This window comes from Culicoides brevitarsis, chromosome 3, assembly GCF_036172545.1.
Source record: "Culicoides brevitarsis isolate CSIRO-B50_1 chromosome 3, AGI_CSIRO_Cbre_v1, whole genome shotgun sequence".
In the NCBI taxonomy this organism is placed as follows: domain Eukaryota; kingdom Metazoa; phylum Arthropoda; class Insecta; order Diptera; family Ceratopogonidae; genus Culicoides; species Culicoides brevitarsis.
In genome coordinates this window covers 4,908,191-4,935,421 of record NC_087087.1, presented here as the reverse complement: position 1 = coordinate 4,935,421, position 27,231 = coordinate 4,908,191, and the positions used below count along the sequence as shown (strand labels likewise).

Here is a 27,231-nt window from a genome sequence, read left to right as displayed (position 1 = left end):
AAAGTTGCCGTCATAACAAAGTATGAACAACTACAAAACAGCTGATTGTTGTTTTTTTTATGAATTTGTAATTATATACGCAACCAACACCAATATACGTCATATGATAATGGAGGAACTAGTTGGACATGGAATTTTCGAGCAAAAAAGGTCATTAAATGGGTTATACAAAAATGTTGGAAGTATGTTGCTGATAAAAACGAAAATAGTATGAGATGAGTGTGGCAAAAGTTACTAATACAATTCTGAATGACATGTGTGGTTGTAAAGTAAACAAAGTTTTACTATCAAATGTATAGCTGATGCCTTCGTTTTTGTATTAGCGCCTTTTCGGAACAGGGTTTGGAAAAATATCACATTTTGAGGTATGTATACATATTAATTTTTTCTATAATAATATATATTTTATTTTTATTATATATTATTTTATTATCATATATTACATATATTTTTTTATTTTCATATTTTTTTTATAATTTTTTTATTTATTTTATCTTTATATATTTATAATATATTATTTATATTTTTTATCATATATCCTATATATCTCATATGTATACATAAGCATACATACATATATAATATTATTATTTTTTTTATATTTAAGGTTTATAGTTTATTGGTTAAGCAAGAGCTCGAGATTTTAGTGAAGATGGATTTTACAAAAGGTAAGGTAGTATCTGTAACTAAAATTTAAAATAAGAAAAGAATAGTTTTTATTTGTAGGTATACAATGAAGAAGAGCTTGACTTAAATCAGCTTTGAAGATGATTCTCTCAAAAAGTTAAGCAACTTGAGACACATGATATTAATAATAAAGAACCATTAATCTTATTCTATGAAATGGCTCACTAAGTAAAAAAATGCTAAAACTGCCTTTGTAGAGTTTTGTCACAATCTGAAAACATATTATAGGCAACGAATATTCCATTTTGAAAACAGAGAAGCATTTTGATAAACTACAAATATGTCTTTACAAATAGAACAACACAATAAAAAGACCACATAAGGAGGAGCATGAACAATAAAAGTAACTATTCATTCTAAGAAGATATATGAAGAACTTCGACAATATTCTACATCTTGTTTAACTTTCGTCGCGAATAGTCAATGCTTTTTGCAAAGCTTATATGTCAGAATTATTACCCATGAGCCATAATAGAAAGTCATACTATTGAAAACTTATTAAAAAGCACGTTAATTGTACATTTTATAAATTGTCTGACTAATTTTACGTAAAACAATATTTTTTATTCATTTGATGAAAAATATGAAAATTTTCGTATTAAATTTTTTTAATCTCTTCTTTTTGAAAATTATTTGTAATAATTTTTTAACTAACAAATTTACAAAATTTTTAAAAATAATTATCAAAAATAAGGAGATAAAAAAATTTAATAAGAAAAATTTCATATCTCTCTTCAAATGAATAAAAATATTGTTCTCTTGTCTAAATATCATTCAAGTTAAATTTTTTTACAAAAAAAAAACTAAACTCAAAGTAAAACTCCAAATCAATTAACTTCCGTACCCTGACCTCCAACCATAACATTCCGTTGAAAAAACTTACTTTCCTGCCGTCTTACAGCTCATATGCGATTCAGTCTGAATCCAAGTGCCGGCAGATTCGTATCATCGTACATTTGTTATTGTAAACAACTTTTTGTATTTGATTTATATTTTTTTTCAAAACAAAAAATATAAAAATATTTTTAAACTTATCTCTTCGCATTGGCATTCGATTTATATACATATTTTAACGCGCTGCACACCGATTAAGTTATTATCATAATTATTAATAAATCATGTGAAGAAGTGAATGTGTGTCTCTTCATATCATTTTTAAAGACAGTATCAAGACAGTAGAAATCGAAACCAGTATTTTTCGCTACTGCATTTCTCTATAGTATAAAACGACGATTATGCTAAAAAAAAAATAAATCTGGAACATCTGATTTTTATAGACTATTAAAAAAAACAACATATCGAATCAAGTTCTAAGAAGTGCTATTAAAATGATGTAAGACTTACAACAACAAAATAAATGCAAAATTGCAACTTTACAACTTGTGCGTTCCAAGAAATTCTTTTTGTAAATGTTTATATTTAAAAAAGTTTATAAAAATCGGAAATTTTACCTCGATAAAAAAATGTGACATGAAATGGACTTTTAACTCTTTGGCTGGCATGCAAGCAATGACGACACAGAACGAAACTCGTATCAAAAAGAGAATAAAGAATCTTGTTTCCAAGAGAATAGCCATCAAAATTTTATCGACAAAGGGGTGTTTTATTGTTGAAGTATCTTGAAGCATCAAAAATTGTTAGAAAAAAAAATTTGATGAGATTGACAGTTGGATCTTCTCAACAATTGAAAATGATTTTGCACAAATATCTCGTTAAAGTAATTTTTTTGTAAATTTTTATAGAAGTTCAATAAGGCTTTTAGTAATTTCTAGATGCTCTTTGACACGTAACTGTCTAAAAATTAAATATTTAACGGACCTACTTTTTTTCTAATTTTTTTTAAACATCTTTAAAAGATGTTTTTTTTGAGGAATTAATTTACAAAAAAAAAATACGCTCAAGTAGATTTTTGACAACTTCATAAAAAAAAGTTCATTAATTGCAAGTCGCTTCAATTCAAAAGAATTCCAGAAATTTCCATTGATTTTAACTTTCAATCGTGAAGATCATCTCTGCCGATCCAGACGTGTGTTTAAAGCTAAGTCAAATTTTTTTTAAAAATAAATTTCAATAAAAATTCAGTCGATCACTGAAATCGGAGGCCAGCAAATTATTCATGTGCATTGCGATTGGAATTTGATTGCATCTCATTATTTATTAAAGACTCGCTTTTAGAATAGATTTTTTTTTGCATTATTCGAGGCATTATTCAAATAAATGATAATAATAATCATAATATTGCTGTAATAAGTAGTGACAACATGTGTTATTAGTACAGATCTCTACCGATCAAGTGAAGTGAATTCAAGTGAATAATTCCGGAAAAAAATGCATAACAGATAATTTGCTTAAAGCTAAAATGAACACAAAGATATAAAACTTTTTTAATTACAATTTATCACGTAGGGAGGTGCACACTGATAACAAAGTCAACGTTACAATGTCAAGATCTCAAAATAAAGCAAATAAAGTTTGTTCGGATTTGAAATGGATTTTAAACTCTTTTTTGAGCTGAAGACTCTCGCGTGTGTGTGAAAATGTCATTAACGAGTTGAATATTTAAATCATGTGTTCCGAAGAAATTAACACTTAATTGTTAGATTCGGAATTAAGTCCAGTGTCTTGATCTTGAAAGGCGTTGGCATTGCTCTAATATTAATAATATCTTAATTAAGAGCTGAAATTTTTGTCACGTGTGTTTTATGAATAAAAATAAAAGGTGCAAAAAACAACAATAAAACGTCAAATAACAAAAAAAAAGTGTAAAGTGTAGAAAGGAAGTGTTTTAAAATAAAATGAATGAATTGAGTGTATTTCGAGAAAAAAATATAAAAAAATTAAATATAAAAAATATATGTAAATTTAAAAAAATTAAATTAAATTAAAAAATTAATTAATTAAATAAATTTATAATAATTTTTTTTTTTTTAATAAATTTTAATTTTTTTTTTTTAAATTAAAAAAAAAATTAATTTTTTTTTATTTTTTTAAATTGATTTTTTAATAAAATTAATTAAATATTATTATTAATTTTTTTTTAAATATTTTTTTTATTTTTTAATTAATTGTTATGTAAAATTTTTAAATTTAAAAAAAAATTTTAGTTTTTTACATATTAATTAAAAACATTAATTTATAAGAAAAATTTAAAATAAAAATAAATAAAACAAATTAAAAAAAAATAAATAAATTTAAAAATCAAAAAATATAAATAATTAATTAAAAATTGTTTTAAATTATTATATTAAAATTATTAAATTTTTAAAGTAAAACAATTATTTTAAAATTAATTCAAAAGAGAATAAAATAAAAAGTTAATTAAAATAATATAATTTTAGAAAATACCTAAATAATTTTTTATATTAAAATTAATAAACATTTTCAAATTAAAAATTAATTAAAAAAATCTTAAATATTCAATTCATAAAAATTTTAATTAATTAATTAATTTAATTTTTTTTAAATTTATATTTTTTAAATTTAATTTTTTTATATTTTTTTCTAATAATTAATTAAAAATAAAAAAAAATTAAAACAAATTAATAATTTTTTTAAAATATTTAACTATCAATATTAAAAAATTTATTTAAATAAAAATAGTTTTAAAAAAAAAAAAAAATTAATATTTTTTTTAAAGAAAAAATTTAAAAAATTTTTTTATAAAATTGTTAAATTTATGTTTTGATTTATTTTACATTATTTTTATTTAATTTAATTTTTTAAATTAATTTTTTAATATTAATAATTAAAATTTCACATTTTCATACTCCTTATTTTCTCATATGTCACACAGAGACAGACAGACAAACAAAATTCAAATATTTTTTTTAAATTCTTCTCAAATCCGGAAAAAAACTTAATTGTCCACAAATTTCTCACATTTTACGCTGCTTCTTATCAATTTTTATCTAAAATACAAAACAAATACGAGAAGAAATAAAAAATCAACTACACGCGTCATATTTTTTTTCTCTGAATTTCCAACTAACAATCTCATCACACACGACAAATGAGAGACGATATCGCAACGGATTTATTGCATATCAAACATGTGTGCTGTTTTTATTTGAAATCAGCTTTAAAATAGATTAGCAATGTACACACGGAAGGGAACGCCTGGCTGTTAACGTCACAGCATCTTTTACAATTGTTTCGCGCTTCGTAGTCATGTCGCGGAATGCAAACGTAACGGTGCTAAATAATTCGATAATTAAAATTCGAGTGCGAGGTGTGAACTTTTTCTGATCGAAAAAAATATCAATTGACGTAAAAAAATTATTTATCACATTTTTCGAACGTCTATAAATATTTTTTACAAAAAAAAAAAATCAATCGAATTTTATAAAAATTTTAAATTATCTTGCAGAACAAAGCGATAAATAAGCCAAGCACTTAAACATGTGTTTTCAGTTACTACATTGTTTGTTATTATTATTATTGTGATAAAAAGCGCATTTTTTCTAATTTAATTGTTACACAATCACAAGTGAGTTATCGGTTTTGTAGTAAAAAAAAAAATAATTCAATGAGGTGATTAGACGGTAAACGCCATGCCATAAAGCCACAAAGACAAACAGAGTACAATTGAAATAATTTTATTGATCGACAGAACAATCGAGCTACTTAACGAGTAGTAAATTAATTGCGATATTTGTTGATTTTTAATGATGAAATGATGATTTTTAATGTCAAGTAATTATCGCGCGATTTTAAGAATTTGAATTATGTGATTTTGTGAGAAAATTAAATTTTTTTATTAAAAAATATTTTAATTTGATTTTTTTTAATTTTTTAAAAAAATTACCAAATTTATTCTGAAAATTTAAAAAATAAAAAAAAAATAAAAAAAATAAAAAAAATAAAAAAAAAATTAAAAAAAAAATAAATTAAATTTTTTAATTAAAAAAAATTAATTAATTTTAATTGAATTCAGTACTATTTTTTTATATAATTAAATTCAAATTAATTAGTTTTTTTTTAATTAAAAATAAAAATTAATTAATTAATTAATTTAATTTAAATTTAGTAATTTTTTAATTAATTACATTTAAATTAATTCAGTTTTTTTTTATTAAAAAATAAAATTTTAATTAAAAAAAAAATAAATTTTTATTTAATAAAATTTTTTAATTAATTAAAATTACTTAAAAAAAATAATTTTATTTATTAACAATTTTATTTAACATGAAATATTATAAAACTTGGACTGATTTTTAGAAAAATAACTTTAAAAAATATTTTTTTATTAATTATTAAATTTTTTTTAAAAAGAATTTTTTCACAAAATTAAATGAAAAAAAAAATCAACTTGGTTAAAAAAAACTTACAAATTTCTTGTAAATTTCATCAAATAAATTAAATCGTGTGACCAAACTTTTCCGAGAACACTTCACACATTCGCAGATGATCGATTGTTTAAACTGCCGCAAACTAATTTTAATTTTTTTCTTCAAATCTCGTGTGTTGAGAGACACATTTGTCACACATTTCTTGACAATTGATTCGATTCGGTGCTGCGTTGATTGTTTGCCTTTGTGATAATCTCTCTTTATCGAAATTTACTCACAGTTTGCATTTTTTTTCATTTCAGAAGAAATTCATCAACAATGCAAGCGCCGTCGAAACGAATGTAGGTGAACTATTTTTAAATAAAAAAAATAAAAAAAATAAATAAATAAAAGTTGAATTAAAAAAAAAATAAACAAATAAAATGGTTGGTTGTGATAGATAAGATTTAAAAAAAAATAAAAAATTAAAAAAAAAGTACTTAAAAAAAATTTTAAAAAAATCTTAAAAAATTAAAAAGTGATTAAAATAAAATTTAAATTAAAAATTTTTTACTTACTTGACCAAAAAAAAATTAAATTTGTGAAAAATCATGCCTTCATATATGGACAGCATGGATCGCCTCAACGTTCCCACAATCGTCAAAGGCATGAATTCGCCTCAGAGGATAAAAAAGCCCAACGAAGATCATGGACTCGGTTATCAAAATACTTTGGTGAGTAACGTCAATTTTTTTACTTATCGAGATTCACAAACAAAAAAAGATCACATACTTGGTTGAATGAACTTTTATTATTATTTACATTTTTTGTCTTCTATTATTCGTTTTTTTTGCTGAAATTAATCCGAAAATAATCACAAAATTGTCTGTTTTTAACGCGATCATGATCATTATTTAAAATAGATGGAATTTATTGACGCACGTCTTGTTGTTGTAAAATAACCATAAAAATACGACGAGAAAAAAAAAATCACGTGATGACTGTTGATCCTTTCGCATCACATGACTTGAGCTATAAAAGTCATCAACATACAATTTTTATTGACACAAATGGCTTTTATTATTTTTTGAATTTTTTTGCCGGTGAATTATTTATATGAAGAGAAACCTGTTTCTAATTGAAATTCAGTTGAGGGCAGATTGATTGAATGAATGAATGAAGAGGAGCTTTGTGTGTCAAGTTTCGTTCGTATTTTATTTCTTAATTAAATAAATAAAAGAGAAATGTGAAAATTTCTATAATAAAAAAAACTAATTTTATTATTTATTTAATTATTTTTTTGTATAAAATTTTAAAGAAAGTCAATCAAAAAAAAAATAATTATTAATGCTTAATAAAAAAAATATTTATAAAAAATGTCGAATTTTTAACAATTTGCTAATTTCAATAATTTTTATTTATTTTAAAGACAATTCTCTTTATTTATTAAATATTTCAATAAAAAATTTAAAACTTTAAAATTTAAAAAAATTTTAAAACTCTTATAATTAAAATTTTTATGATGAAAAAAAAAATTAAAATTAGAAAAAAAATAAAATTAGAAAAAAAAATAAAATTTTATATTTAAAAAAAAATTCATAAAAATTTAAAAAAAAATATTTAATTAATTTTAAATAAATTAATTTAATTTAATTTAATCAAATTAATTTTTTAACAAAATAAAAATTTTGCAAAAATTAAAAAAAAATTATCTCGATTTTTTTTTAAATTTTTCTCAAAATTCCTTTGAAAGAAAATTTTCAACACGACAAGATACAAAAAAATAATTAAATAAAATTTTGTATATTTTTTTTTATTGAATTTTTTAATTATTAATTGAAATTTCATATTTTTTTAAATTCATGTTAAAATTATTAAAAATTAAATTTTAAAAAAAATATTTTAATAATAATTTGTAAAAAAAATACAATACAATTTATTTTAAAAATTTTTGTTAATTAATTCAACAAATCATCAAGTCAATTTACGAAAAACATCTCAAAAGAGAAAAAATTTCCATTCGTCAACAAAAAAAAAAAAAAAAACAAATCAATCAAAAAAATTAAAAACATCGGAATTTTTATTCATCTTGCTCTTAATTATCATTATCTTTACGACTTTTTTTTTTAATTTATTTCATAACAATAACAAATACCGGTTTCTTCATGATTATCAAAAAAAATTGTCTTTGACAACAAATTTTTTTTCTTATAAATTCCGAAATGAATCAAAAAAATTAGGCAAAGATAGTCTAAAAAAATTAATCTTATCATTTTTTTTATCAAATCATGAGTAATCTTCGTGATTTCGTAGAAAAAATTCCGAAAGATTTATTTGCGGAATCCCCTGAATTTGATTTGTGGTTATCTATAATTATAAATTAATTAATTAAAATTAACATTATCGAGGTAGTTTAATTATTTTATAACTTCTGAGAAATTAATCTTTTACAAGAATTGAACTTGAGAAAATTTGCGAGAAATGAGAAATTATACAAAAAAAATAAATAGAAATTGTCTGAAATTAAATCAAGTACAAAGTACGATACGAATCAGATTAAAAAAAGATAATTCTATTTAATCTAAAAAAAACTTTTTAATCTGCCAAGCGAAAAAAAAAATCTGCAGTATTCGCCCGAAACTCGTCTAGTTTGAATATTCCTTCCGTAAAAAAAATGGCTTTAACTCGTCACAAATACAGTTTTTCTCATTGGGAAGCTCAAACATGGCAAAGTCAGACAATTGGAGCCATTCGAGTGTTAAAAAGTGACGTTGTGAGTTTCATTGTTTTTAAAAATCTCGTGATTTGTGCAAATTTCGCAAAAAATGATCATGTGGTTGAGGTAGGTCTTGGATGTTGACTTTTTTTTGGGCTTGTGAGTTTTAAACCGGAATCTCTTCGTATATGATTTATAAACGCCGGTAACCTGTTTGAAAATGATTCTCGTGAATCTTGTTGATGGTTGGAAATTACGTCAAAATGTAAACAAAACGCATTTGCATTTCATTTGGAGGATCAGTTTTACTTGAAATCCTGTCGCTATTACATCGTTCGAAAATTAATTTAAAAAAATGCTATGGTTCAATTACAAAGATTACTAAAAGAAACGACAAGGCGCCCCCATCCCCTGCTATGGAGCGACGTTCGATACAGTCACGTCGAGGTAAAATTCCCAACTTTCGAATCGAAAGTCAGCTGTTTAAACGTTTCCATGACCTTGCCTAATCAACGCAATTGAGCGCTGTGTAATTTGTGATACAGGGCTTTTCACCTCGTCGCCAATTTGTAAAGATAAGACACGTCGAGAGTTGTTTGATCAACGCTGTAGAATTTTTTATCAGTGCGCGGTATCAACGAACTCTTTACCTTTTTTCTCTCGTTCACGCACACGTTGAATATGTTATGTTGATACACATGTGGCGATTAATATGATACATTATGATTATGTGTGACGTGAATACATTAAATTAGACAATTGAGATAAATATTTTCACAAGTCACATGCTCTTTAAATGATTAAATTAATGCTGGCTGGACAAGAGAAGTTCTGAACGAAAACAAAAAAAAAGATTCTCAGATCTCAGATGACGATTATCTTGTTAGAAAATCGTGAAGAAATATAAGAAAGGGGGAAGTTCATGCATTATTTCTTGAAGAAATTTTTTGCAAAAAGTGAAAAATTGGGATTATTTTTTTTTAAAAGTTAAAATTGAAGAAATTATTTTAAATTTCTTGAAAAAATTAAAAAAAAACCTTTTGATTTTAAAGATCGATTTGAATCATTAAAAAATGAAAATTTTTTTAAATATTTTTTTTAAACAGAAAAATTGCCCAAAATAGTAGCCTTAAACTTCAAATTGTTAAAAAATTTTAAAAATTTGAAAATTCTCAATAGAAAAATTCAATAATAATATTTTGCTTGGTTTGGATTAATTGAAATATTTTTGCTTGGTTTGGATTAATTGAAATATTTTTGCTTGGTTTGGATTAATTGAAATATTTTGCTTGGTTTGGATTAATTGGTAAATTTTTCCTGAAGAAATTCCATTGATTGGTTCTAATTCATCTGTTTGAATTTTATTTCATCTTGAAGTTCATCTTTAACCTGAAAGAAAAAAAAAATTAAAATTTAAATTTTTATCAAAAATTCTTACCCTGCTAACTAAACAAGCTCCTTAAAAAAATTTCTCGTGAAATCCAGATTTCTTCGTAAAAGTCATTAACCCTAATCTTCCATTTAAAACTTTTCTCGGAACCTTCTATGACGAATCCCAAAATCAACTCTCAAAATGAGTCGTGTATGGTGCAAAAATTCTCCATACACTTCTCTTCATGTACATTGCCATCCATCATTCCATCAAATAACTCAAATTTATTTAATAGAACTCGTTAAGCTGGATGGATGGAGAGCTTTCTCATTTCATCTCAGTTCCAACCCAGACGAGTTCGTGAATTGTCGTGCCTTGAAAAGTCTTTTGAAACAAGAAAATTGAATTTTCTGGAATTTACTTCTTAAAAATCTTCAAAATGGAGTGAAAATTTGAAATAAAATGAAAAAATTATTAATTAATGAGAAAATGTTTAAATATTTATGACAAAATGAGTGAATTGCTCGCATAAATGTGCATACAAAAAATTTATTCAAAGCAAAGTTTTAATACGAAAATTAGCGAGCTTAATTGAAACTGATTTAACGACGCATTCCAGCCCATAGAACAAAAAACAAATAGTAAAAGTTTGAGAAAAAAAATTGTCTGATGTGTTAAGAAATTTCATCATTTCAAAAAGACAATTGAAAAAAACAAGAAGAAGAAACTCAAACCGGATTAAACTGACCAAAAAGCTTTATCTCGTTTTTATCTCTCACGCAAAAAGGGAAACAAACGACAAAATGTGGCGACGGAATGACAACAAGAAGGTCATCGTGCGCGAAGACCGCGTGATGCATGACGAGGAATTTGGCGAGGAAAATGTCGAGCAAGTGGATCAGGAATGGGCGGATTTCGAACGGATTTTGCAAGAATTTCGCGAACGACGATTAATGAATGCAGCTGTCGAGAAGGAAAAGAAGCCGAAAAAATCGCGACGTGTCAAGGCGCAAGTTATGTATCCGTGCCCGCCATCATTATCGGAAGCAGACAATTATGACTACTCCGATGATGAGGAATGCGCGGATACCGGATCGGAAGATGGATTCGTTTCGACTCTCGTAAGTCGACAACTTTTGAATGCACTTGAAATGCACGCATGTTAATTTAATGCATGAATTAGCGAGTAAATTACGTCAGGCGCGCGCTTAATTACGTGAATGTGCTGTCAAAGAAAAATATTATTTATTGCAGCATTTTGTGTGTATCAAGGGAATTGTTGTTAAAGTGCTGAATGTATGTGAAATGTACGGAAAAAAGTGTCTAACAATAAAATTTAAGATTGCAGTTAAAAATAGAAAAGAAACAAAAAAAAAGAAAGCAAATAATAGATGCGACGACAATTCACCTTGCCGGTTAAATATATCTTTTTGCCGCGATATTGACCATATGATATTGCTAACTATGAACACAGTGCGTTCAAAAACTACTTTTTGAAAATTTTTTACTTTTACATTACAAAAAATTAAATTTCATCTAAAATGGGAAATAGATATATTTTGTCTGCTCTAAATTTAAATCAGAAAAAATTGAACGATCTGATATTCTTAATTTTTAAAAATTTTAAAATTGTTCCCTTTTTATAAGTTAAGACTTTGACCGATGTTTAAACATGGATTTCTTTTAAAGATATTTAAGAATTGTTCTTCGGCACATTTCAAAAAATTTTATGGTTAAGAAGCTTCTATCTTTTCACATTTTCAAGATCTTGGTTCCAATCCCAAAAGTAGTTTATGTAGTTAGTAGTTTCTGCTTCTTATTATATAAAGCTATTCAATAAGCAGGCATAACTTTTCCTTTTCCATTCTAAAATTGAAGATATGAGAAAGGCAACCTTCTAATGGTTTGAAATGTAGGTAGAGTTGATATCATAAGTATCTTGCTTTATAAAGTCAACTCGGCAAAAAATGCGATATAGCCAGGGGTGCCACTCGATCGTTTTCTTGTTCGTTTTGTCTCAAGTACTTATTGGCTTTTCATGTAAGGCTTTCACCCATTTTTAGAATATAGAACGATTTGATGGATTTGATCATTTTCTCAGCTCTTATTCAGACAGAGTCCAATTTTTATCTCTTATATTGAAACCTAAAAAAAATTAATTCTTGATAATTATTCATATAAATATAATTCCATTAACTTGAGATTCACTGAAAATTTAAAAAAAATAATTATTATTATTTTTATCTAAAAAAAAAAAATGAAAAAATTTACCTTTTTCTCCCACTGTATCAGACAATACAACTAAAGGTCGCTCTTCGCATATTCATACACTTCCTTAATATAACTCATTGTTTTGGTTTATTTTTGTTTGTTATTGTCTTTCTCATTGCCTCAGAGATATAAACTTTACTCATTTTCTCTGTTGCTCCTCGAATGCTCTTAAACCTTTTGAACTAAAAAAAAAATCTAAAAATTATTAAAATTTTTATAACTAAAAAAAATTCAATTAAATTAAAACAATGATAATAATTTTCCGCAAGAACACCTTTTTCACAACAAAAAAAAAATCATTCAAAAACTGAGACATGAAAAACGCTCTGAGCTGAGTGTGAGTAATGTTTGCTGTGGCAAAAACTGTCCTCATCATGAAATTTTCGTGGCAGTATATTTTCATGTGTTTTGGCAAATAAACGCGATTTCGAGCCTCACATTAATTTTTTTGTTTTTTTATTTAAAAAAAAATTTTTTTTCGGTAATTAAGAAAAAAGAAATTGAATTTCAAGTGAAATTGAAAAAATGACCCTTGAAAGGTAAAATAAAGAAAAAAAATTAAAAAAATGAAAGAATTTTAAAAATTTAATGTTCTGTGCAATTTATTTAATTTAATAAAATAAAAAAATTAAAATAAAATTCTTGCCAAAAAAAAAAAAAAAGATTTTATGGTGCGTTAATGAACTTTCAAAAAGTGTACTTACCTATGTGCGATTTTAATGCCGCAATTTGAGGACAAATATATCCGAAACTATGCCTTTGAACCGGAAATCTTGCTCGAACGCAAAGACTCAATAGCGGTGCAACGCAGCAATTATCGCCAAAAGCGTTTGCAGCAACAAAAGCGACGCAATAACACCAAAAGACGCCCGTATCCCTCTCTGTATTTACATGTGCCGAAGACCATCAGAGAGAATGAAAGTGAAAACAAACACAACAAATTGAACGTCGTCACAGACGATAGCGGCAATGAAGATTCGATCAGTTGTTGCACAGACGTCCTTGATGAACTAGACGAAACGACAGAGCTCGAAAAAGGTGTCGAGGAATTCTATTATGTAAGTCCCGTGCGTCGTCTCACACGATCCCCAAATGACTCACGATCGCCTTTGATTTCACTTGAAAAAAAAAATTGGCGAAAAAATCGAAATTTTTCAATTTTCTATTGTCTCGACCATGACAATGACTTTTTTTTTATTGTTTTTCACAACCACAATTACACAAAAAAAAATTAAGAGAGAAACAAAACCACTGACGATTGAATAGAAGAGCCGCATCCTCTAACATAAACATTCAATTAATCTCATTCATGTTCGAAAATTATTTTTTATTTGTGTGTCTGTGTCACTTTAATTTCTATAAACTAATTATAGAATCTTACTACACGAAAAAAACAAAATAAAATGACAGAACATCTGATTTTCTCACACACAAGAAGACGACACGGCTTTTGCATGTCAAACTAAAAAACAGCATTTTTCATCGTTTCGTGAATGTCATGAACGACTTTCAAGCTCGGAAGGCTCGTTTTAGGGTCAGTAGCCTTTCTTTTGTGAAAAGAAAATTTTGAGATTTTCTCACACCTTGTAACGTCAAATGTTAACAAGATGTTACAAATTTTCTTTGTGAACAACAAATTTATGTGAATTTAATGTGCGATTAATGAATTTATTCCACGGTTTGAATGAATGAAAAAAAGCAACAGATGGAAATCTGTGTAGGTAATTTGCATGAAAAATTAACGCATGTGATCTTTTTTTATTAATTTAGGTAGGAATAATTAAAAAAAAATGTTTCATTTTTTTATATTAAAATTAAAAAAAAAATTAGTAAAAAAATTTTAATTTTTAAATATTTTATATAAATTTATTTTTTTTATTTAATTTTTTTGATCGAAATTTTTTTAATTTAAAAATTTAATAATTAATTTTTAATTTTATTTTTCTGTTTTAGTTTATTTATTTATTTTTTTTTTTTTTTATTGTCATTAAATTAATTAGTATACAAAAAAAAATTATGAAAAAAAAATTTATATTTTTAAATGTTTTTATAAATTTATTTAATTTTAACATTTAAAAAAATAAATAATTTAACAATTAAAATAAATTAAAAATTTTTTTTTTTATTTTAAAATTTTTATTTATTTTTTTATTAAATTTTTAATTTAAAAAAAATTTTTAATGAAAAGGTAAATTTTTGTAAAAAAAAAATAATTAAAATTGAAAAAAAATTAAACTTGAATTGAAATAAAAATTTTGATAAAAAATTTATTAATAAGATAAAAAAATTAAAATATTTGTTTTTTTTGAACTTAATGAAAATATTTATTATTTTAATTTATTTGATTAATTTTATAATTTATTTTTCTTTAATTAATTAAATAATTTAAATTTAGAGCTTTTTAAAAAATATTTTTGTAAAAAAAAATTATTTTAATTTTAAAATTATTAAGTTATGAATTAGCAAAATGGCGAATTACAAATTTTTTAACTGTCAAATTTTAAATTGACATTTATGAAATTTTTATTAAAAATTGTTTAATTTTTAAAATTAAATATTATTTTCAAAGTAAATTAAATTATTTATTATTCAAAAAAAATAAATTTTTATTAATTTTTTATTAAAAAAATTCTACAAAAATTTAAATTATTTTTTTTTTTTGATTTAAAAAAATTTTTTAGAAAAATTAGTTAAAATTGAAACATTTTTTTTTCTTTGTTGACAGAACCTTAAATTATTTTATTGTAATGAAAATTTCTTTTTTTAAACAGATGTATGGCCGCTATACCAAAGATTTAGGAGAATATGCAAAAGAGGAGGCAAAGCGACTTAAGCTACTTGAGCGTCGAAGAAAACAAGAAGATAAGGAAAGAGACAAGGTAAAATTTTGCTTTTTTCGTAGTTTAGTCTCTTCTTATGTCTCAAAGTACTCATCTTGTCCCTTTTTCTGTATATTTTTCTTGTTCTTGTTTCTTCTTACGCTCTTTTGTTGTAAAAAAAAATTCGGAAAAATCTGTCAAAAAAACCTCCAACCCCCAAATTTAAAAAAAAACGATAAAAAATACTCACGGCAGACGTGGAAACTTCTTTCAGGAGCTGTTAGGTAAACACACAAATCGTCTTGTGAAAGCCCTCTCGGCGATATGGCGTCACACATTTGCTCGTTTGGGCGAAGATTGGGTATTTTTAGCGTTATTAGGCATAATTATGGCACTTTTGTCATACATGATGGACAAGGGGATTTCAATGTGCACAAATGGTAAGTTGCTCTCCCCTCGTTTTGAGTCATTTTTTTAATTAATTTTTGTCATTTTAGCGCGTGTCTGGTTGTACAGAGATTTAACGTCGCAACCCGTGGCACAATATATCGCGTGGGTTTCGTTGCCCGTGTCGCTGATTTTGTTCTCGGCGGGTTTCGTGCATCTTGTCGCGCCACAAAGTATTGGCTCTGGCATTCCAGAGATGAAGACCATCTTGCGTGGCGTTGCGCTGAAGGAATATCTCACGTTTAAGACGCTCGTTGCGAAAGTGATCGGTTTGACAGCGACATTAGGTGCTGGCATGCCTTTAGGAAAAGAAGTAAGTTTGTATTAAATTTGAAAATTTTTTCGAGAAAAGTTCATTTGAAATTTAAAAAGATATAAAAATTTCAAATATTTATTTTTTTTGGGAAATTTTAATTAAAGATTTACTTTTTTCACGATTTTTAAAAAATTTTTAAAAATAATTTAAAAAAAAAAATAAAATTTATTAATTAAAGTTAAAAATAATACTTTTTTTTTAATTTTTTTCAAAAATAATTTTTTTTAAATTTTTATTCAGTTTGAATTAAAATTTTGACATTTGTAAAAAAAATTCAAAATTTGACAGATGTCAAATATTTTTTGACTGAATTTTTGAATGAATTTTTTTACTGAAAAGTCAAATTTTTTATTATTGAACAAAAATTGCTAAAAATATTCCATTTAGAGTAAAAATTCAAAAAATTTCATAAATTTTTAAATTATTGACAGTTCAAAAAATGACAGATGTCAATTTTTTTAATGAAAAGTCAATTTTGAAGTTATTGTTAATTGAAATTTTCACTAAAATGGAATTTTTATGGAAAATTTTTAGGCTTGTCAACTTTTTGATTATTAAAATGAATTTTAAAAAAAATTCAAAAAATGACAGCTGTCAAAATTTTAATGAATTTTAATTTTTTTACGAATTTTAAGTAATTTAAAAAAAAATTATGATAATTTTTCAAAAAATCTCATTTTATGTTAAAAAATTTGACATTTGTTAAGATTTTAGTAAATTTTGGATCATATCGAAAAATGACAGCTGTCAAAATTTTAGCTAAAATTAATTTTTTAAGCAATTTTTGACAAAAATTTTAATTTTTTACTTCTAAAAATTACTCAAAAATAAAAAATTTATGAAAATTTTTAATTTTTTCATTTAAAAACTGACAAAATCTAAAAATTCATGAATTTTTCTCCAAAAATCTCTTTAAAAATTTTTTCAACTCACAATTTCTCTTCTCATTTCAGGGTCCATTTGTACATATAGCTAGTATAGTTGCACAATTATTAAGTAAATTAGTGACATCATTCCAAAGTATTTATGAAAATGAGTCTCGTAACTCGGAAATGCTCGCTGCGGCATGCGCTGTGGGCGTTGGTGCGTGTTTCGCTGCCCCAATTGGCGGCGTTTTGTTCTCCATCGAGGTAACAACGACATATTTTGCCGTTCGCAACTATTGGAGAGGCTTTTTTGCTGCCGTGTGCGGAGCGACGGTGTTTCGATTGCTCGCTGTGTGGTTCCAAAAGGCAGATACCGTGAAAGCTGTCTTTCTTACGAGCTATGCGATGGATTTTCCCTTTGATCCGCAGGAGTTGATTGTGTTTGCGTTGATGGGGTAAGGCAAATTTCGTGAAAAATTGATTAAAATTAATGATAAATTTTGGTTTTTTAGCGTCGTGTGTGGCTTTGGAGGTGCATTTTATGTTTGGACTCACAGGCAATACGTTTTGTTCATGCGTTCGAACAAGAAGATGAACGCTTTTCTGCAGAAAAAGTAAGAAATTTATAATTTTTCTATGCGAAAAATTTGAATTGATACAAAAACGAATTAATTTTTTCGTTTTATTTTGAATTTTTATATAAAATTTAAATTTATCAAAGAATATTTTAAAAAACTTTTAAAATTATTTAAAAAATTTCTTTAAAATGAACAAAAAAATAACTTTTAATTTTTCAAATAAGAAAAAAATAATTTACTTCAAGTAAAAAAATTAATTAATTTAATTTTTGATTTTAATTAAATAATTTAATTATTTTTTTTATATATTTTCAAAATAATTTTTTTAATTCTTAAAATTAATTTAATTAAAATTTTAAAAATTTATTTTTAAAAAAATTTAATATTTTTCAACTTTAATTTTTTTTAAATTTTACTCAATAAAATTTTAAATACATTTTTAATTTTTTAATAAAATTTTTTATTTATATTTTTTTAATTTTATTGAATTAAATTATTTTTTTATTAAATTAAAAAAAATAATTAACTTTAAATTAAATTAATTAATTAAATTAAATATAATATAAATATTTTTAATGTAAATTTAAACGTATTTTAAAAAACTTTTTCATTTTTTTATTATTTTTTTTTTAATTTTTTTAAAATATTTTTTAATTTTTAGAATTAATTATGTAATTTAATATAATTTTTTAAATGTAAATTTAATTTAATTTAAAATTTTACCAATTTAATTTTTTTTATATAATTTTTTAAAATTATTTTTCTGTTTATTTTCGATTTTGATCAATTTATTTATTTTTTTTTTCAATTTTTTTTTAAATTTCATTAAATTAATTTGAACCAAAAATCTAATTACATATATTAAAAAAAAATTAATTTCACATTTTTTGCAACTTTCCTTTAACAAAAAATTAATTTTAACAATTTTTCTCCCGCAGTCGTTTCCTCTATCCAGGCATCGTAGCACTACTCGTAGCAACAGTTTCCTTCCCTTTGGGTTTAGGACAATTTGTCGCCGGCGAATTAGGCACTCACGAACAAGTTCATCAACTTTTCATGAATTTCACGTGGACCCGAAGCACCTTAACCGTCGAACAAGCAACCATCGTCTCGTATTGGCGCTCCCCATACACCGATGTCTTCGTCAACTTAGTAATTTACCTCCTTTTCACGTTCATTTTCTCGATAATCGCATCTACAATTCCCGTTCCTTCGGGAATTTTCATCCCCGTGTTCAAAATTGGCGCCGCTTTTGGGCGTCTCGTTGGCGAAGGCATGCATTTGTGGTTTCCGTATGGCGTGCGATACGGCGGGCATATTTCAACTGTCATTCCGGGCGGATATGCCGTCGTTGGAGCAGCTGCTTTCAGCGGAGCTGTCACGCATACCGTTTCTGTGGCAGTTATTGTGTTTGAAATGACGGGACAAATTACGCATATCGTGCCTGTGATGATCGCGGTGCTCATTTCAAATGCGATTGCGGCACTTTTGCAACCCTCGATGTACGACAGTATTATCCTGATCAAAAAATTGCCGTATTTACCCGACTTACTGCCATCCGGATCGGGCATGTACAACATTTACGTCGAAGATTTCATGGTGCGCGACGTCAAATACATCTGGAAGGGCATTTCGTATCAACGCTTGAAAGAAATTTTGAAGGAAAATAAGGGACTTCGAAGTTTGCCGCTCGTTGACAGTCCGGAAAATATGATTTTACTTGGATCTGTGCAACGATACGAGCTGATAAAGATCATCGACAGACATATTGGGCGCGAAAAACGCTTGGAAGTCGCTGCAAAATGGAAAAAAGAGGCCGAAGATCGTGCCCGCGAAGAACAAGAACGTCTCACACGCGAACAAGAATCCGCAGAACGTCAACGTCGCCCATCCCGTTTCGAAGTTTCGCCTGCTCCTGACATCCTGAAGCTCCGACAAATTGCCAACAATGAAATTTCCTCGCCGAAAATTGAACCTTTAGTCCCGAAAAAGTCAATTTTGAAGAAAACTAATTCTTTTACCTTCAAAGGATTCAATCCCTTGGGAGCTCATAGTCCCCTAAGTACGCCTTATACGACAATTACGGGCGCTTTTAGTACCGAACATCGAATTCGCTCCGCATTTGATGCCGTCTTCAAAAAATCCGAAAAATTGCAAGACGTCAACCCGTCAGATCCGCACGATATTGGATCGTCGTGTGCGGGCAGCATGAATACGGGCATTGATTCGCTCTCGCATGCCCCGGGGATTTCGAAAAAAGTTCAGTTGCCGCGTGAGAGAGTTTGCGACATGTCTATTGAGGATCAAAAGGCGTGGGAAATTGAGGAAATGTCGAAACCTGTTGATCTAAGTGAGGTAGGAGTGCATATTGATCCGGCGCCATTCCAGTTGGTCGAGCGTACCTCCATACTGAAGGTACATTCGCTCTTCTCGATGGTGGGCATCAATCACGCCTATGTAACGTATGTCGGCAGGCTCGTTGGCGTCGTTGCACTGAAAGAGGTAAGAAAGGGAAAATTAATATTTTGTATTAAAAATCATAAAATAATTAAAAAAAAAAATTAAAAATATTATAAAAATATTTGATATTTTTTTTTTTTTTTTTTGTTTAAAAATTATTTTATTAATAATTATATTTTATTTAAATTAATTTAAAACAAAACTATGTCAAAGGAAAAAAAATTTTTTTCAGTTTCAATTTTTTGGCAGTTTTGAGTTATAAAATGATTAAAAATGATAAATTAGAGCCCTCTGACAAATTTTTATCCATTTGGAGCAAAATTTGACAAAAATTGCTTTGACACAGTTTTTGACAATTTTTTGGCAGTTTTTTTTTTATCCATTTGGAGCAAAATTTGACAAAAATTGCTTTGACACAGTTTTTTTGCTCTTTATTTAGTTTTTAAAACAAAACTATGTCAAAGAAAAATTTTTTTTTCAGTTTCAATTTTTTGGCAGTTTTGAGTTAGAAAATGATTAAAAATGATAAATTAGAGCCCTCTGACAAATTTTTATCCATTTGGAGCAAAATTTGACAAAAATTGCTTTGATTTGACACAGTTTTTGACAGTTTCAATTTTTTGACAGTTTTGAGTTATAAAATGATTAAAAATGATAAATTAGAGTCCTCTGACAAATTTTTATCCATTTGGAGCAAGATTTGACAAAAATTGCTTTGACACAGTTTTTTTACTCTTGATTTAGTTTTTAAAACAAAACTATGTCAAAGAAAAAATGTTTTTTCAGTTTCAATTTTTTTGCAGTTTTGAGTTATAAAATGATTAAAAATGATAAATTAGAGCCCTCTGACAAATTTTTATCCATTTGGAGCAAAATTTGACAAAAATTGCTTTGACACAGTTTTTGACACAGTTTTTTTGCTCTTGATTTAGTTTTTAAAACAAAACTATGTCAAAGGAAAAATTTTTTTTCAGTTTCAATTTTTTGGCAGTTTTGAGTTATAAAATGATTAAAAATGATAAATTAGAGCCCTCTGACAAATTTTTATCCATTTGGAGCAAAATTTGACAAAAATTGCTTTGACACAGTTTTTGACACAGTTTTTTTGTCTTGATTTAGTTTTTAAAACAAAACTATGTCAAAGGAAAAAAATTTTTTCAGTTTCAATTTTTTGGCAGTTTTGAGTTATAAAATGATTAAAAATGATAAATTAGAGCCCTCTGACAAATTTTTATCCATTTGGAGCAAAATTTGACAAAAATTGCTTTGACACAGTTTTTGACACAGTTTTTTTGCTCTTGATTTAGTTTTTAAAAACTATGTTTTTTTCAAATTTTTTGGCAGTTTTTTAAAAATGATTAAAAATGATAAATTATAGCCCTTTGACAAATTTTTATCCCTTTGGAGCAAGATTTGACAAAAATTGCTTTGACAAAGTTTTTGACACAGTTTTTTGCCTTGATATAGTTTTTAAAACAAAACTATGTCAAAGAAAAAATTTTTTTTCAGTTTTAATTTTTAGGCAGTTTTGAGTTATAAAATGATTAAAAATGATAAATTAGAGCCCTCTGACAAATTTTTAAAGCAAAATTTGAAAAAATTGCTTTGACACAGTTTTTGACATAATTTAAAAACAAAACTTGTCAAAGGAAAAATTTTTTTTCAGTTTCAATTTTTTGGCAGTTTTGAGTTATAAAATGATTAAAAATGATAAATTAGAGTTTGAAAATTTTTAAAGCAAAATTTGAAAAATTTTTGAAAAAAAATAAATTTTAAAAAAATTTTTATCATAAAAAAAAAATTAATTTTTGTTCAAAAATTTTAAAAAATTAAAATTTTATTTTAAATAATTAAAAATATTTTGAAAAGTTTTTGTTAAAAATTATACAAATATTTATAAAAAATAATTTAATTTAAAAATAATTTTTTTTTAATTTTAAATATTTTTTTTTTTTTTTGTTATTTTAGCTTCGTCAAGCGATCGAAGACGTCAACAGTGGCAAATTGCAACCAGCTGACAACAACAACGACACAATAACGCCCGTCACGCCAATTTCGCCCGTGTGCGAACCCTTGCTGAGGCATCACAGCGATCACAAAGTAAATGCAACCGTAACATCACTCGATTCAGCATTATCTAATTCTGAGAATTGCTCCGACATTGAACTTGACAGCATAAACATTAGACGCTAGCAAAGTGCAATTCGAACAATTTTCTCGTAGATCAATTTTGACCTCTTTGTAGTTAGAAAAATCTCCTTTTTTCGCTGAAAACTTGTATTTATATGTTAGAAATTTCTTTTAAGAACTCTTGAATCCTTCAAATCCTCTGAAATTTCAGGCAAGGTGGTTGTTAAAGGTGCATGCGACGTTGAATTTTCCCTTTTTCTGTAACTTTTTGTTGTAAACGGTAACGGTTTATCGTAGATTTTGGTCACAATTGACACTGAAAAGAAAGAAATTAACATTTTTTTGTATTTTTTGTTCAAAATTTTAACAATACAGAATTTTGCCGTGTCGCCCATCTCCATTTTCATTACGCCAGATACGCCGCCATCGCAACGAGCCTTCCGTTATGGGGAACGAGCGTAAGTAAGCAACCATCGAAAAAATTTGTAAATAATATTTTACCACTTTTGTGCCTAAAAAATGTTGAAATTTCGTTATTTTTAGTAAATTATTAAAAATAAAAAATTATTTTAATAAAATTAAAAGACAATTTAATAAAAAAAAAATTAGGAATCAAAAAATTTAATAAATAAAAATAGGACGGTGATAAATGTTCCTTTAATTAATTCAAATTCATAGAAAAAATAATTAAATATTTGTGATTATTTAAAAAAAAAGTTTTAAAAGGAGTAAAGAACTTTTATGCTCAAATTGTTTGTAAAACAAGCTTTAATCGAATATTTAGTAAATGTTATTAATTAATTAATTAACTATTTTATTAGCCGTTATCTATGGTTCAGAGTCTGAACGAACAATTATTAGGAAGATCATGTTAAATAATTTTAATAAATAAAAATATTTAATTTTCAAAAAAAAAAATATATGTAATTAATAAAATAATGATAAAAAAGACATCCTGTTAGTTTTTAAGAATTTTTTTTGTTGAAATAAAAAAATTAAAATAAATAAAATAATTAAAAAATCATATAAAATATTTTTTTCTTTTCTTTTAAAATTATAAATTAAAAATTAAACTTTTTTAAATTTATTTTTTTTTTTTTTAATTTAAAATTTATTAATTTTTTAAAAAAATTTAGTTTTTTTTAAATAAATATTTTATTAAATTTCATTAAAAAATTTTTTTTTTTTTAAAATTTAAATTAATTTTTTTAAAATTTTTATTTTTTTTTAAATAAAAATTTTTTTTTTTTTTTTTTTTTTTTTTTTTTTTTTTTAAAAAAAAAATAAAAATTTAAATTTTTAATTTTTTTAAAATAAAAAAAAAAATAAAAAAAAAAATTTTTTAAAAATTTGAATATTTTATTTTAAATAATTTTAATTTTCATTTAAAAAAAAATTTTTAAATAAAAATAATAATAATTTTTTTTTTAAAATTTAAAATTAAATTAAAAATTTTAAATTTAAAAAAAATGAAGAAAAATAAATAATATTTTAAATTTTTTAAAAATTAAATTTTTTTTTTAAATTTTAAATTTTTTTTTTAAATATTTTAAATAAATAAATTTAAATTTTTTTTTAAAAAAATTTTTTTTCAATTTTTTTTAAAATTTAAAAAAAAAATTTTAAAAAAATTAAATAAAAAAAAATTTAAATTTAATTAAAAATTAATTTTCAAAAATAAAATGAAGAAAAATAAACAAAAACGATTCAAAACGTACAAAATGCTCCGATTTCCCATCATGCGAATACCTTTAATGACTCATTTTGGCATCCTGATCCAAAAAATCCTTTCCGTACGTATAAAAGCTCCCGCAATTCCTTCAGTCGGTACATTCAGTGTTTGTCCTCTTTAGACATACAAAGTAAGTTTTTTGTTGATCAAAATGGTTTTCTCTCAAATTCCGCAATGGGTACTCTTGGGAACTTCCAAGGAGGACTTCGAAAAGGCTAAAATTGGTAAGAAATTTTCTTTTTTAATTTTTTTCTTAAACTAATTAAATTTTTATTTTTCAGATGTTCTTTTGAACTTGAGTCATCTTTGGGTTGATCCCAAACCTGACACAGTTCAGCAACCGAGGCAACATTCCTCTTCGTATGAGAGGAAATCCTCGAAGAATAAGGACATTATGGTAAGAAATTTAATTTTTTCTCTCTAAATTTTTAATTAATTTTTTTTCTCTTTTTAGTGTCAATTCTGCAAAAATAATGGACGCTCTGCGAGAGTCTACAAGTCTCATGACAAGAAAAGCTGCCCGGTTCTGAACGCCTACAAGTGCCCAACATGCGGTAAGAATGGACATACCGTTCGCTATTGTCCCGAGAAGAAAATCGTCACTCCTGAGGAGGCTGGTATGGTTAATTAAATAAAAATAAAAAAGTTTTTTTTTTTTGATACAAATAAAGTTCCTTTCGAAAGTAGTTTTAAGTTTAGAAATTAAAAAAATATAAAAATGTACTGAAAAGCTGTGACTTTTCATAAATTTAAGATTAGTTTTTAAGAATTTCTTATAAAAAAAAATTAATAAAGATTATTATTATTCTAAAATTTTGTTGATTTTCCCTTAGATGAGTTATTAATTCTACTTACTTGTTCTCGAATTTGATGTAACTTTAATGAATCATCAAAACTTTTGTCAGAAAATTTTTATTTTCCATTTGACCGTTGAATTGCCAACATCTTTATTAATTTAAAAAAAATCTCAAAATTAAATAAATTTAATTTAAAATAAAATTTATATTTTTAAGAAATTATTTTTTTTTAAATTCTTTATTTTTTGTCAAAAAATTTTTTTTATAGAAAATAAAATTTGTATAAAAAATATTTTAAAATTAAAAAAAAAATATTTAAATTTAAATAAAAATTATTTTTTTATTTTATTTTTATTTAAAAAATTTAATTTGAAAAATTCATTTTTTTAAAATTAAAAATTTTTAAAGTCAAAAATTAAGAATTTAATTTTTTTAAATCATTATAATTTTTTTTCAAAATAATTTTTACGATAAAATTTTAAAATAAATTAATTTAAACTTCAATTTAATAAAAAAAAATTAAGCAAGCTATTTTAAAAATCAAAAAAATGTTATTTACTTTTTTTTTAATTTTTAAAAAATTAATTTCTTAAAATTAAATATTTTTTTGTAATTCAAATTAATTATTCAAAATATAATTAAATTTGAAAAAATTGTAAAAAATAAAATTAAATTAAATTAAATTTAATTAAATAAAATTAAAAACAAATAATTATCGAAAAAATTTAAAATTAATTTAATTTAATTCTGCAAAAAAAAATGATTAAAAAAATAATTAAATTAAATCAATTAATTAATTATAAAAACCTACCAGTCGTTCGCTATGGAAAGTCACCATGCAAATCGCCAAACCTGCGAATTCATACGTGATTCCGTACGCTGTACGGTAGAACATTCTATGGCTGTACGGATATACGGGCTGGAACATTCTATGGCTGTACGGGTATACGCGTTACACAGGCAGCACGAGACATACGACTTTTTATCAATTTCATTCGTCTCACGCTTCAATGCTTCGAAAGGCATCGCTTTACTTTATGGATTTTAAGGCATCGCTTCAAAATTGTAACGCTTTGCTTTATTTTAATTTTTTTTTGCCCCTCATTTTCGGGCATTTCCTTCAGTCTGAGGCACTTGTTACCCTTGGAAAGTTTAAAGAGGAACCTGAAAGCTACATTTTATGGAAGAACTTTTCCGAGATTTTGTGGAAAACTCCCGAGATATGAGCCCGCAAAGTTATACGCGTTTCTGTAGCATCCTGTACGGGAATCCCAGGTTACAAAAAACTGAAAAACCCCTTGCCCAGGTTGCATGATTCTGAAAAAACCCCCACAGTACACAGCATACGGCGGTCTGTGCAGCCCAGAGACGAAAAATTCACGTTGTCACACATTGCGCTTGTACGTGACCCAAGACGCATCACGATGACATCTTTCCAAAGCCCGCGAAGCGTGCAACGGGCTCTTGGAGGTCTGTTAGGCCTTTCTCTCGATGTATTTTTGGTTTTTCGAGACAGAAATGGGCAAACTGTGTTACTGTGAAGAGCACTTGTCAGGGAAGATATGACTTGAGATCATTTTTTTAGTAATCCCGGCATCATTTTAGGACGTTAAGAAAATGTTAAAAACGGATGTTAAAAAAAATTTAAAATAATTAGGTATTGAAAAAACATTAAAATAAATTATTCTCGAGAAAAATTATGAAAAATAAATTATTTTTGATACTTTTAAATTAAATTAAAAATTAAATAAAAATTAATTAATTATTCCAATGCTTTTAGGTTGGCATGGCAACACATAAAAACATGCGACGTCACAAACAAAAAAAAAATAAATATTTTGATGTTAGTTTTGATTAATTGCGCAAAACATGCCACTTTTCTCCAAAAAATCCGAAAAAATCTCAACGTTGCCGCAACGAAAGCTGCGTCTGTCACACGTTCCCTTCCTGAACGAAGAAATTGACGACTTCAAAAAGGTCTCCTTGAATTTGGGCAACAAGGAATTCAAATTCATCGAAGGCTCATGGATCGCCGTAACAAAAGGAACTTCGAGCATTGATGACGTAACGAAGCTAAAACACAAAATAACCCATTTGGAGGAAGAAAACAACCTGAACAAGATTAAAGTCGAAGTTTTGTTGGACATGCTTGCGGAAAATATGTCAACTGTGACGACGAACAGCGAAAAAAGCAAAAAAATAATAAAAAATTAACAAAATGCGATCACGTGTCTCGATTAATTTGTGTTTCTGTGGTCACTTGTGCTAAATGAATCGCACGAGACAGATGTTCGATATTTACATTTTAGAATTTATGCCAAAAATTGTGACTTTGAACTTTTAATGAGACAAAAATAAAGAGTTTTAATAAAATATTAATAAAACAAAATTTTTAGAGAGAGAGGAAATTTTTCTCTATTTTTTGATAAAATTTGAAAATTTAACGTCGTTCACTAACCTGAACAAAACGTGTAAACATGTGTTTTTTGTATTCTAAGCGATTAGTAGGGAAATCATTGCCAAGAGCGTAATAGATTGAAACAAAAAAAAAACTATTTTTATTGTTAGAAATGTAAAAATTTTTTGCTTAAAAAATTAACAAAAGTTGTCATTTTTTTAGTTACGAAAGATTAAAGCGTATTTTGGAATTTTTTTTTAATTAAAAAATTGAAATTTTTATTTAAGTTATTTTTTTAAATTTAATTTAATTATGTTAAAATTTAATTATAAATAAATAAAATAATATTGAAAAATATAAAAATAATGCAAATTA

At 25.5% G+C, this 27,231-nt stretch overlaps 3 protein-coding genes across 11 annotated transcripts; all 3 read left to right on the top strand.

Moving 5' to 3' along the window:
* Nucleotides 1-278: 278 nt before the first annotated feature.
* Nucleotides 279-22,794, top strand: LOC134833835 (chloride channel protein 2). 9 transcript variants are annotated; one of them, XM_063848294.1, is made up of 10 exons: nucleotides 4,877-4,915; nucleotides 5,054-5,173; nucleotides 6,278-6,688; nucleotides 15,085-15,192; nucleotides 15,407-15,572; nucleotides 15,630-15,892; nucleotides 16,849-17,216; nucleotides 17,274-17,375; nucleotides 18,278-19,841; nucleotides 21,768-22,794. In XM_063848294.1, exons 3-10 carry the CDS (start codon nucleotides 6,566-6,568, stop codon nucleotides 21,990-21,992), a joined length of 2,919 nt encoding a protein of 972 aa, XP_063704364.1. In that variant the 5' UTR covers nucleotides 4,877-4,915; nucleotides 5,054-5,173; nucleotides 6,278-6,565; the 3' UTR covers nucleotides 21,993-22,794. The 9 variants fall into 9 exon arrangements, with proteins under 9 accessions (XP_063704369.1, XP_063704365.1, XP_063704366.1 ...); XM_063848301.1 differs by having other exon boundaries at nucleotides 15,388-15,572; XM_063848299.1 differs by lacking the exons at nucleotides 4,877-4,915; nucleotides 5,054-5,173 and adding an exon at nucleotides 279-365.
* A 1,018-nt stretch (nucleotides 22,795-23,812) lies between these two features.
* On the top strand, nucleotides 23,813-24,292 carry LOC134833720 (nanos homolog 3-like). Its single transcript, XM_063848141.1, has 3 exons — nucleotides 23,813-23,885; nucleotides 23,943-24,058; nucleotides 24,116-24,292. The coding sequence occupies exons 1-3, from the start codon at nucleotides 23,813-23,815 to the stop codon at nucleotides 24,290-24,292; spliced, it is 366 nt and encodes a 121-aa protein (XP_063704211.1).
* Nucleotides 24,293-26,327: 2,035 nt separating this feature from the next.
* Nucleotides 26,328-26,672, top strand: LOC134833719 (protein chibby homolog 1). The gene has a single exon (XM_063848140.1). It carries the CDS (start codon nucleotides 26,328-26,330, stop codon nucleotides 26,670-26,672), a length of 345 nt encoding a protein of 114 aa, XP_063704210.1.
* Nucleotides 26,673-27,231: the final 559 nt, after the last annotated feature.

What these genes read in the sequence shown, in the direction of transcription:
- LOC134833835 (XM_063848293.1), top strand. Translation starts at nt 10,897, where the DNA reads ATGCATGACGAGGAATTTGGCGAGGAAAATGTCGAGCAAGTGGATCAG. An exon ending in ATGGATTCGTTTCGACTCTC is followed by an intron (nt 11,164 to 15,084) that starts GTAAGTCGACAA and finishes TTTTTTAAACAG; the next exon opens with ATGTATGGCCGCTATACCAA. An exon ending in ATTGTGTTTGCGTTGATGGG is followed by an intron (nt 17,217 to 17,273) that starts GTAAGGCAAATT and finishes TTGGTTTTTTAG; the next exon opens with CGTCGTGTGTGGCTTTGGAG.
- LOC134833719 (XM_063848140.1), top strand. Translation starts at nt 26,328, where the DNA reads ATGCCACTTTTCTCCAAAAAATCCGAAAAAATCTCAACGTTGCCGCAA.
- LOC134833720 (XM_063848141.1), top strand. Translation starts at nt 23,813, where the DNA reads ATGGTTTTCTCTCAAATTCCGCAATGGGTACTCTTGGGAACTTCCAAG. An exon ending in CTTCGAAAAGGCTAAAATTG is followed by an intron (nt 23,886 to 23,942) that starts GTAAGAAATTTT and finishes TTTATTTTTCAG; the next exon opens with ATGTTCTTTTGAACTTGAGT. An exon ending in CGAAGAATAAGGACATTATG is followed by an intron (nt 24,059 to 24,115) that starts GTAAGAAATTTA and finishes TTCTCTTTTTAG; the next exon opens with TGTCAATTCTGCAAAAATAA.